General features: G+C 40.2%; 1 protein-coding gene across 2 annotated transcripts; it reads left to right on the top strand.

Annotated features, from left to right (window-relative positions):
- The first annotated feature begins 207 nt into the window (after positions 1–207).
- LOC121398213 lies at positions 208–7,898 on the top strand. Of its 2 annotated transcripts, none has more exons than XM_041577078.1 (4): positions 208–603; positions 2,105–2,470; positions 5,316–5,419; positions 6,165–7,898. In XM_041577078.1, exons 1-4 carry the CDS (start codon positions 540–542, stop codon positions 6,255–6,257), a joined length of 627 nt encoding a protein of 208 aa, XP_041433012.1. In that variant the 5' UTR covers positions 208–539; the 3' UTR covers positions 6,258–7,898. The 2 variants fall into 2 exon arrangements, with proteins under 2 accessions (XP_041433012.1, XP_041433011.1); XM_041577077.1 differs by having other exon boundaries at positions 210–603; positions 6,162–7,898.
- Positions 7,899–11,983: the final 4,085 nt, after the last annotated feature.

The following is an 11,983-nucleotide window of genomic DNA, read 5'->3' as shown; positions in this document are numbered from 1 at the left end:
CTCTATACCTACAACACAAAAACAAAAGTTTATCTGGCCCCTTTCTCCCCACTAGCTCACCTTTTTCAGTTTTAACCCCCTTCACTCTCATACCTAGGATTGCCATCTGGCCGGTATTTTACCGGCCTGGCCGATAAAAATGATGGCTGATCCCAATGTTATTAATAGGGAAAAAAGATAAATATATAGGAAGGCCGGTATTTTTTTCCAGAAAAGGTGGCAACCCTACTCATACCTGACCTGCGCCAAGGGGAGGGGGTTGAAAATAGCCAGCTAGATAGACCCGACCCCCTCCCATTGGCAGTCAGCAACACCTAGTCCCAAGAACAACAGGTCTCATTGGCCTCCATTTAGGAATTAATGGAGGAATGTTTTTTTCACTGTTAGAATCACAAGAGATACTTGGCTGATAATAACAAAAATGTTGACACCTATGAAGAGACGAGGGCTGTACCAGTGACATTGCTCACAAAAAAGGTGTTAAATCTGAACCACAGACGTGAACAAGCCACATGCATGAATACTAACTTGAAGAAAAGATGCTTCTCATCTCCGTGTCTCTCTGCTACCTTGTGTCCCTGGCTGCAGGAACCTGTTTGAAAGGTAACTACAAAGATTTTTTTTTCGTTAGGAAGAGACAGTACAGTTAGTGAGGATCTTGTTTGAATCTCTGCAACCTCCCGGGCTGAATGCTAAATTTGCAGTGCCATAAAGGGAGCTAATATTAGAAAGGAAGCAGAAGCAAAACATTTACCCCATGCACCTACACCCACAAAAAGACTGCTGCAACACCCACCACCCTTTTCCCCCAAGCAGTTAATCAACAGAACAATGGGAAGGTAACAAGATAACAGCTCCCTGGTAGGTATAAGAATAGCACTCAATAGTAAAAATCCAGATCTACTGTGACTCAGTTACTTTGCGGATGAGAAACAATAGCATAACTGAAAGCAATTCCATTCATGTGTTTACAAAAACAGGGGTTTTAAGTTACAAAGTTATGATCATAAAGTTGATAAGCCACTATACCACGTCAAGATAAACCCCATACGGTGGTCCCTAACTTTTTTTACCTCCGGTCATAGTATAAAAAGTCTTGTACCTCTGCATAGTAGCATTACTTGTAATCAGTGTCTCTCTAACCTTGGTTTCAGTATGAGGGCTAGATCCTCCCCCGCCACTAGCTTTTGCAGCTTTTAAGGGCAAAGACAAATGCTCAGATTCGGCTAAATTTGTCGCCCGGAACCTAAAGCTGGCCATAGATGCAAAAATCCGATCGTACGAATCGTGGATTCGTACGATTTTCGGACCGTGTGTGGAGAGTCCCGACATTTTTCGTCCGGCGGAGGTCGCTCGTTTGGTCGATTGGACAGGTTAGAAAATTTCTGTCGGCTGCAGATAATATCTCTGCGTGTATTGCCGATCGTACGATTTTCAGTGGGAGACTGTCACTAGCTTTGGTCGGACATAGATATCGGACGATTGCTGTCAGGGGCAGAACATCGGCTGATCTGTTCTTTTACTACTTTATTTGATCGGAATGGTAAGACTTTGATCTGAATGGTTAGTGGCGGGTCGGGAGATCGGATCTTTGCGTCTATGGCCAGCTTAAGAGAGAGAGATTGCCCAAACCAATGCCCACCAGCAGTGCTATCACCCACCACCCTTTCTCCCCCCAGCAGCTTATCAACAGAACAATGGGAAGGTAACAAGATAACAACTCCCTGATACAACATAACAGCTCCCTTGTAGGTATAGCACTCAATAGTAAAAATCCAGGTCCTCTGTGACACAGTAACTAGGGTAGGGGAAACAATAGTATAACTGAAAGCAATTCCATCATGAAGTGCTGGCTCTTTCGGAAAGCACAGGGTCAGGTGCAATGGACTGAGATGGCTGCCTACACACCAATATTAACAACTAAAAAAAATACACTTGGTTCAAGAATAACTTTTATATGGTATAGTGAATTTTTGCAGTGTAAACAGTGTAATTTAGAAATACAAACCATGAAAAATCATGACAGAATCCCTTTAACAGCCTACAGAGTCAATATTAAGAAGGGGACGATATATACACATACATTATTATTTTTACTTTTCAGGAAATGGTCCAGGTGGTATAAGACAACATCCAAGACAAATCCTTATTAAACCTGGTGGGACAGTCAACATCAGCTGCACTGCCGAGCACACAAAAAATGTAGAAGGAGTTCACCTACTAAAACGCTTCGATAAAATAGTATATGTGAATTCAGACAATAAATTTCACAATTACGTAAAAAACATACGCATAAATGTATTTGGGAATGTGAGTGTATACAATTTCACTGTAACCATAAGCAATGTCACAGAAAGCGACACGGGTTTTTACCTGTGTGATGGCATGGAAGAAGATGACAACGACATTTGCGGAGAAGGGACTGTGCTGATCGTAACGGCTAATACCTTTTGTGATAATTCCAGAAATGGTAAGTACCAAACCAGGGGATCATTTATTATTATTATTTGCATTTGTTTCTCATCTCATGTATGGTGAGATCAGGTCATCAAAACACATACATGAAGCAGCAGCAGGGACAGATCATAAGGGTTTATTTTCTATTCCCACAAGCACAAATGCAAGAGCCCTTTCTCCCCTCAGAAACCATCTATTGAGCTCATGAGACTGTGGAATTTGTTTTGCTCTGTGCTTTGCTATGAATTAAAAATGTGCCGCATTAATATTAGACTTTTACCTTTTACATGGTCTCAAAGGGTTTTGCAATTTAAAATTAACTTTAATTTGATGTAGAGTAATATTCTGAGACAATTTGAAATTGGTCTATATTTTCCTTTTTTTTTTTTTTTTAATCATCTCAGTTTTTTGTTCAGCAGCTCTAGTTTGGAATTGTAGGAGGTATTTGGTTGCTGGGAGCAAATTATCTTAGTTACCAGGCAGGGGATTGAATGAGAGACTTGAATATGAATAGGACAGAGCCGGAATAGAAAGATAAGTAATAAAACGTAACAATAATAATAAAATTGAAGCCTCACAGAACAATATTTTTTGGCAGCTGGGTCAGTGACCCTTATTTGAAAGCTGTAAAGAGTCAGCAAAAAACTCAAAAACTATAAGAAATTAAAAATTGAAGACTAATTGAAAAGTTGCTTAGAACTGGCCATTCCGAAACATATTAAAAGTAAACTTAAAGGTGAAACTCCCCTTTAAGACCTGGTTCACATTACTTGTGAATTATCAGGGAAAAGGCCATTTGATAAAAAAAAGTCCAGTATCCACTCCGTTGATTGCCCCATATCCTGTAATTACCCCTCGTTGTAGAGTAAGCGCAGCAGAGCTCACGGGCGCCATCTTCTTCTTTTCGGTCTTCTTCCGGATCTTCGGCTGTTTCCGTCACTTTCGGCGCATGCGAAGTTGTCCGGAACAGGAAGATTGCTTCAACTGCGCATGTGCCGATACGACGATTACTTTCCGAAGATTACTGAAGAAAAGAAGATGGTGCCCGTGAGCTCTGCTAATTACAGGATATGGGGCAATTATTGGAGTTATCACCTGTGCAGGCGGGAGCACGGAGGGGGACTATGTAGAGTAGTGAGTTGTATTATATTGGGGGTTTAGTTCTCCTTTAAGAAACTGCAAACTGAGTTCATTGCAGGAAGTGTGGTATGGTACAGTCTTAACTTAACATTCATAATGTTAACGCATATTAGTCACAGCTTAGGGATCCCCCTTGTAGGATAATTGTTTTTGATTATCGTGTGTTTTTATTTGAGGTTACTTAAATATACTTTATGAATAAAAGACTTTTCTATTGAGAACTGGGGAGTGCTGCATTTTTAGGCACTTAGGTTTGGCCTTTATGAGGTCAAATATTTGTTTTTTTGCAAGGCCTAAACACTGTTCAAAAATTGGAGCACAATTATGCAAAATAACCAGTAGTGCTTGGGAGCCTGTACTTGACTCTTGCCATAAGCAGGAGTTGGTTCACCTTTTGGTATACTATAGAATTGCCTATTTTAAGAGACTTTGCGACTTCATTATTTTTTTTTATATAGTTTTTCACTTATTTGTCTTCTTCATTTGACTCTTTTCAGCTTTCAAATGTGGGTCACTGTCCCCATGTAAAAAGAAAACAAATGCTTTGTAAGGCTTCAAATGTATTGTAATTACTTCTCTTTATTACTCATCTTCTATTCAGACTCTCTCCTATTCATATTCCAGTCTCTTATTCAAATCAGTGCATGGTTGTTAGGGTAATTTGGATCCTAGAAACCAGACTGCTGAACTACAAAAAAATGAAAATATACTAAGGATATATTAAATAACAGCTGAAGCTGGGAAAAAATAAACAATGTAAACCTACCCACTTCCTTAGTGATGAGTGAAATTCTGCACTTCGTCACTGGCAAATATTTTTAAAAAACCACCACAATATTTAGTGTACTGCCAAATAAGGCTGATTCTTGGCCTCTGTATAAACACAGAACAAGCACTAGCATTAAAAAATCTGGTGTTCAGTACAAAGGGTAGCATCGGGATTTGCGGCACAACCCTGTCCTTAACGCCTCCCTTTGGGCCGGCCTATTGCACCTTTATTTTGCACTTTGCACCAGTGTCGGACTGAAGAGTCTGAAGCCCACTGGGGCTTTTGATACAGGGGGCCCTGCCCCTCTTCCGGGCCCCCTGCCCCACTCGAAATCCCTCCTTTGGGGCCCCTTCTCCAGCCCCCATGCATGTACCTGTTCTCTCGATTGGGGCTAGGGTGCGGGTCTGGGTCGGTGGTAGGGGTGCCACCTTTTCCCCCAGTGGAGACTGGGCAGGGGCAAGGCCGTGACGTATAGTGGCCTTTCCATATAGGGGTGTGGCCATGCCATATAGGGGCAGGGCTATGGCATGGCAATCTGTGATTGCCCGATTGTCATGTCAATCATGGAATCCTGCCCGTTTTTTCCTTATTTGGAAAACCAGGCAGGTAATTTGACCTGGCAGCCCTTCAATTTTTGACCTGGTAGCCCTTCAATTTTTGACCTGGTAGCCCTTCAATTTTTGACCTGGTAGCCCTTCAAAATACCGGGCTGTCTGGGTCAAAACCAGACAGGTTGCAACTCTAGTCAGCGGGGCCCAAAAGGGCTTTTACCTGGTGTTCTGCCGGCCCAGTACGACCCTGCTTTGCACCCTGCATTTGGCTTCACAAATCAGACCTTCTGCTTCTTGTGTCTAAACCTACCAATCACATATTATAAAGGGTAGTACCATAATGAAAATTTCTATTCACATCACTTGGGTTTAAAAGGTTTCTCTCTCTCTTTTTGCAGCATCAGATTCTAGTGCAAATCATCTCATATCGCTGGTTGTTGTCATTGTGATGTTGTCATTGTTCCTGATACCCATTCTGATATTTGCAATATACAGGATTTATGTAAGTATTTTTCTAAATAGTAACATCATAGCTCAGGTTTAAAATAGGACCCGGACCTAGCTATCAACCTCAACACCATACTCAGTTCCAAACAAGCTTCTAGTCTATATAAACAAGGCAAAATGCCTGAATCTTTCCAATCAGAAAAAAATATTTCCTGACTCCAATCAAATCAGTGACTGGATCAATAATCCCCCATCTTGGTAGAAAAGTAAACCAACCCTTTCTGAAAAGCACCTTCCAGGGGCCCAAAGTCATTAACTCCCATCTCAGAACTCGAACTCCTCCTTTGTAAAAATCCACTGGGTAGTCTCCTGTACCCCATGACAGCACCATCTTGGCAGATCTGCCTCCAACATACAGTATACGTGCATTAGCTTGACCAGGAGCTTTGTCTCTCCTTGTCCCTTAATTGTTCATGCCACAACCCATTGCTGCCCAAGTGGGGGCCAACTATATTTTTATTTTCATTAGCCTTCCCCAGTCTGCTAAAGACTTTAGGACAGCAGTAGTTTGACCTTTTTGGGTTTCAGAAAAGTCTTATATACTGATCAAGTTCATACTTCCTCTATCCAGGGGGCCCAGGGGGGAAGGTTCACAGATGACCCATAATTTGTGATACAAAAATCTTTTTTTGGAAGGAGGTCAGATTCATATAGTTATGCCACTGTAACAATGGACTACTTTATGTTATCTATACTGATTCCCACTTCAACATTTCTTGCTCATTCTTTTATAACAGAAGGAGTTACAGATGAAAAATCCCAGACAACCATTGAATTCTGTATATGAAGATATGAGACAGACCCTACGCAGGAACACAATGAACAACACCTAAGAGAAACAATAATATCAGCTATGAGCTATGCTAAGATCTAATATGTAGCGTGTATATATTCAGTCTTAAACTCCACTAACTGAGCAGCTATTTGCTATTTGGAGTACCTCTTGGGTGGTGCAGCACTTGGCCTGATGGCCTCAGGCAGCAGAAGACCCACAAAGTACCATGGAGTAATGAATGTAATTGTGCCGTGTGAGTTCCCAGCTGCTAAAGCCCTTTAAAAAATGCTTTGAATTCTGTGTAGTGTTATGTACAGTTATACTGAAGCTAGTATTATTACGTGAGATTAAAGAAATAAAAAGGAGCACTGAAGCATTACTTATAGTTGAAAAATCCACATCCAAGTGCTCCAGACCCAGATTCTTAGCTTCAGGGAGCAGAAAAACCATAGTAATATAAGAATAATTACTATTATGGTTCAGCCCAAATAATGAATCTATAGATTTTTCTTTTTGCCTAGTGGATGAAAATATTATTCTCTGCAACTTTCCGCTATACATTAATGAAACATTGTCATGTTAACTGCAAATGTAAATTGCAACAAAAACCTGTCCTTTGTTAAGGTGGCCATACACGCTACAATTCCGATCTTTGATCGTACGAAAGATCTTTAGTCTCTTCTCAGTCTACTAGACTACAGAAACAATGTACTGTATCAGAGATCAGAGGGGTCATTTACTTTGGCCCCAGACAGATGTATAAGAGCATGGAAAAGGTGCAAAAGAATTTCTCTTAGTGCTCATTCAGAGAGGACCTCTCACTGGATAAATATTGGCACATACAGAGGGTCTAAATCATACATAAGTTAGGGGCTGAGCAGGGGGGATGCTTCCAAGCCTTTACCCACCTGGCCCTTGTAAATACAGTTCAATTCTTCTATGTGCAGGACATGGTGTAAAAGGCCACCGTTTTTACTGTTTGTATATAGTCCTAAACAACTAGCAGGCAGTAAGTACAGGAGCCATTCAAAGTATCTGAATTATGTGCAAGGCATGAGCAGGATGGATGCCTGCATTCTTCTATCCCCCTGTCCCTCATAAATACAGTTCTTTATTGGGAAAACAGATCTTGGAGCACGTGCAGAGTGCAAGTACAAAAAGCACAGCAGACTATACATGTTTTTTGCACTTTGCTCCCTGCCCTACACATAATAACAACAGTTCAGTCCTCCAGCCAAGACCTCCAAGACTTTCCATTGCCTTACACATAGGACTAGTGATACAGTGTTTGAAGTACGAACAGTTACAGAAAGAAGAGTATAGAATAGCAAGAAATAGAGAGAAACTGCTTTCAATTGTACATATAATTGCTATGAAAGTCTGTTCTCTGGTTCCAACTCTTGAAACATTGTAGCAGAACAGAATTACATTTTCTTTTATTCAGCGCAACAATAATTTGCTATAGATCACTATATGAAGGAAAGGTTTTTACTTTTTAAAAGGTAATATATTTTAGCAGTAAGATTCACATGTAGCAATTAAATTCCAACTGAAGTCACTCAGTATGGGTTTGTTATTTTAATATTACAGCTGTGAGATTCTAATACTGTACTATCAATTTTGCTTACTTTACTGTTTTCAGCTAAATAATTTCTGCACTGAGTGCTATAACTTGATAATAAATTGTCTCCAAATACAATGCATTATTTTTGAGTATTTTGTTGCCCGAGTGATTAGTAGCTCTGCTAATGTACTGTAGAACTCCAACTGCTGACCTGTTGCCTTCCAGTTTTCATATCTGATTCAGATGATACATACAGTAGTTACATAGTTAAATCGGGTTGAAAAAAGACAAAGTCCATCAAGTTCCACCCTTTCAAATAAAAATCCCAGCATCCATACACACACCCCTCCATACTTTGACATAAATTCTATATACCCATACCTATACTAACTATAGAGTTTAGTATCACAATAGCCTTTGATATTATGTCTGTCCAAGAAATCATCCAAACCATTCTTAAAGGCATTAACTGAATCAGCATCACAACATCACCCGGCAGTGCATTCCACAACCTCACTGTCCTGACTGTGAAGAACCCCCTACGTTGCTTCAAATGAACGTTCTTTTCTTCTAGTCTGAAGGGGTGGCCTCTGGTACGGTGATCCACTTTATGGGTAAAAAGGTCCCCTGCTATTTGTCTATAATGTCCTCTAATGTACTTCTAAAGTGTAATCATGTCCCCTCACAAGCGCCTTTTTTCAAGAGAAAACAACCCCAACCGTGACAGTCTACCCTCATAATTTAAGTCTTCCATCCCTCTAACCAATTTAGTTGCACTTAGTCTCTGCACTCTCTCCAGCTCATTTATATGAGTCCAAAATGGAGTATATGGAGTCCAAAACTGCACTGCATACTCCAGATGAGGCCTTACCAGGGACCTATAAAGAGGCATAATTATGTTTTCATCCCTTGAGTTAATGCCCTTTTTATGCAAGACAGAACTTTATTTGCTTTAGTAGCCACAGAATGACACTGCCCAGTATTAGAAAATTTGTTATAAAAAAAAACCTAGATCCTTCTCATTTCTCAGATTCTCCTCTCTCACTTTTACTGTCAGAAACTTCTGCCACAATATTATCTGTGACCATCTCCAGATCACAGTCTTGTTTTTCCCCTTCCTTCTTTCTCCCCTTTCCTGTCTATTCTTTCCAACTCCTCTGCTTCCTCCACTACCTCCCCCCATGTTTTATTCTCTGATAACACATCAAATTTATTTTCCAAATATTCATTGAGGGAACACATGTAAATGGAAGGGTTGTTTTACTATTTTTTCGTTTAATTTTTTTTTTTTTAAATTTTTGTCCATTCCTCAGGTGGAGAACAAAAAGTCTCCACCTGACCCTAAGGAACGGGTTCAGATGTATTTGACTTTGAAGACACAGAGGGCTGAGGGTTTTGTCACTGGGGGAGTGGCTGCTTAAGCAACGGCTAATTAAAAGGAGCTTCAACAGTAGGACTGGATACATTGCTCATTGCCACAGAGGATGGCAAATACTGGCCTGGGGGCATTTTACTATGGGATTTCTCTCTAGTCTTTTCCTCTAACAAATCCACTGCCATTTCTTCCTCTAGCTGGGAGCAGTCTTGCATTATGTTGTGAGGAAAATAAAGTTGATTCATCACTATATTGGGGTGTAATAACTTGATTACAGCTTCCCAAATAGATCCACTCTGCCCGATCACTCTGCGCCGAAACGTTGGACACTTTAGTGTCCAACGTTTCGGCCCACATTAGGGCCTTTATCATATAAAGGCCCTAATGTGGGCCGAAACGTTGGACACTAAAGTGATGTTGGAATAAACCTTTTTTTGATTGAAAATTTGGTGTGCTGGTCCACTTTGAACTTTATATACTACGATTGACCAAGCACCCACCCTCGACAACCAGGAAGGAGTGCAGGTACTTTATGAATATTTATATATATATATATATATGCAGCCATCTCAAGTTATTTTGCCTGGTCATGTCCTTTCAGAAAGAGCCAGTGCTGCACTATGACTGCTTTCTGACAGGCTGTTTCTCCAACTCAACCCGCAGCGGGACATGGATTTTTACTACTGAATTCTGTTCTTATATCTAACAGGGAGCTGTTATCTGGTTACCTTCCCATTGTTCTGCTGATTGCCTGCTCGGGGGAGAAGGGAGGGGGTAATATGACTCCAACTTGAAGTACAGCAGTAAAGAGTGATTGATGTTTCTCAGAAAACAGGTCTCGTGACTGGGAACACCTGGGAAACTGAGAATATGTCTAGCCCCATGTCAGATATTTAAAATGAAATAAAAAAATCTGTTTGCTCTTTTGAAAATGGATTACAGCGCAGAAGTCTGCTAGTGCAGCACTATTAACTTATATGTTTTGACAAAAACATGTTTTCCCATCACAGTATCCCTTTAAAGGCAGGCGGATACGGTATAAAAAGCTCTATCAGGTAACAGGCAATTTTTTTTAACAAAAACCTTGACCACATGTGAAATTTTTTTTTATATAAACTGCACGTACATTTTACTAGAGAAATGAAACATTTACAGAGAAAACAGGAGGCAGCTTTTTATCTTTTTTTTTGCCTTTTCATGGCAACAATTTGGGGCTTTTTTTCAGCAGCCTCTTCTGACACATGCTTTAAACCTTTTCTTTTTATTAAGGTCTGTAATGTATGCAATGTAATAGCAGAAGGAATAACAATGCTAAGGGTTTATGCAATCACCTGCAGGTATTATAGAGGTTATAGAGATAAATATCTGCTTTATCCAAGGAGACTAGATGTGTAACTAGAAGTCTCAGGGGCCCCCCGGGAAAAAAAATGTTGGGCTCCCCATGATCTCAACTCATCTTAGTTGTTGTGACAGTGACAGTAAAGGTGGCCATACACGGGCAGATAAAGCTGCTGATATCAGTCATTTAGACCAATTTGACAGCTTATCTGCCCGTGTATGGGGGCTTCCGACGGGTCTTCCCGATCGATATCTGGCCACAATATCGATCGGGAAGGTTTGATTTTTACCCGACTGACCCATCGGAGCCCCTTGGCGTATTGTAATTCGATCGTTCGACCATACGGACGAACGTTCAAATTACCCCCGATATAGCCATGCGTTAGTGGCATATCGGGGAAAGATACGTTTGTTTCGCGATGTCGCCAAACGAGCGGATCTTTGAGTCTATGGCCAGCTTTAGGCCACAGATTTTGTGCCAGCGGCAGAACTCTGTCTTTACATGTCTCATCTGGATTCAGTTGAGTGAGCATAGTCTGCTGGTGACTCCAGACATTGATAAACCCTCAGCAGCCTAACAACAGAACAATGGGAAGGTAACCAGATAGCAGCTCCTTAACGCAAGATAACCTGGTAAATCTAAGAAAAGCACTCAATAGTAAAATCCAGTAGGAGAAACAACAGCCTACCAGAAAGCAGTTCCATCCTATAGTGCTGGAAACACATGACCAGGCAAAATGACCTGATATGGCTGCCTACACACCAAAATTACAACTAAACAAAAATACACTTGCTGGTTCAGGAATGACATTTTACATGGTAGAATGAATTATATGCGGTGTAAACAGTGTAATTTAGAAATCAAAACTACATCATAAAAATCAAGACAGAATCCCTTTAAAAAAAGAATATATATATATATATATATATATATATATATATATATATATATATATATATATATATATACATACATACATATAAATTACTTTGTCGGGCGTCCAATGAATATAGTCATTTGTAATGTGGTTTTATGGTCAAGAAAATCTTCCATCCTAATACTGCTACTGCAGGTTTTACAGGAAGCACAGAAATACCACATTGCTGCTGGTGTTCTTGAGAGACGCATAACGCCATGTGACTTGTACAAAGTAGATAGACTTACCAAAGAGATTTTCCTTGATGATGTGACATTATTTCATTATTTCAGTGAAGTAACTATATGTGCAGGGCCCCTCCTATAAAAAAAATCGAATAGAATCAATAGAGTTATTCCTGTAGAAAACCTAATATCCAATATAATTGTTCATAAGGTTTGTGAAATAACATTGAGCCCAGCTAGTTATTTTGGAAACGGCCTTTCTCCTAGGCATTCACTACACTTTCATATTATCATCTCTGCTATGGAGAATTGTCTATGCTGCTTTTAGAGGAGAAAGTTAAAGCTGGTTCACAAGCTGTCAACGTGAAATTCATTTGAAATTGGGATTTGTCAAAATGTCTGGTT

Source organism: Xenopus laevis, chromosome 9_10L (assembly GCF_017654675.1).
Source record: "Xenopus laevis strain J_2021 chromosome 9_10L, Xenopus_laevis_v10.1, whole genome shotgun sequence".
NCBI lineage: Eukaryota > Metazoa > Chordata > Amphibia > Anura > Pipidae > Xenopus > Xenopus laevis.
The sequence above is the reverse complement of the archived record's forward strand: the minus strand, read 5'-3'. Positions and strand labels throughout refer to the sequence as shown.

What these genes read in the sequence shown, in the direction of transcription:
- LOC121398213 (XM_041577077.1), top strand. Translation starts at nt 540, where the DNA reads ATGCTTCTCATCTCCGTGTCTCTCTGCTACCTTGTGTCCCTGGCTGCA. An exon ending in TTGTGATAATTCCAGAAATG is followed by an intron (nt 2,471 to 5,315) that starts GTAAGTACCAAA and finishes CTCTTTTTGCAG; the next exon opens with CATCAGATTCTAGTGCAAAT. An exon ending in TTGCAATATACAGGATTTAT is followed by an intron (nt 5,420 to 6,161) that starts GTAAGTATTTTT and finishes CTTTTATAACAG; the next exon opens with AAGGAGTTACAGATGAAAAA.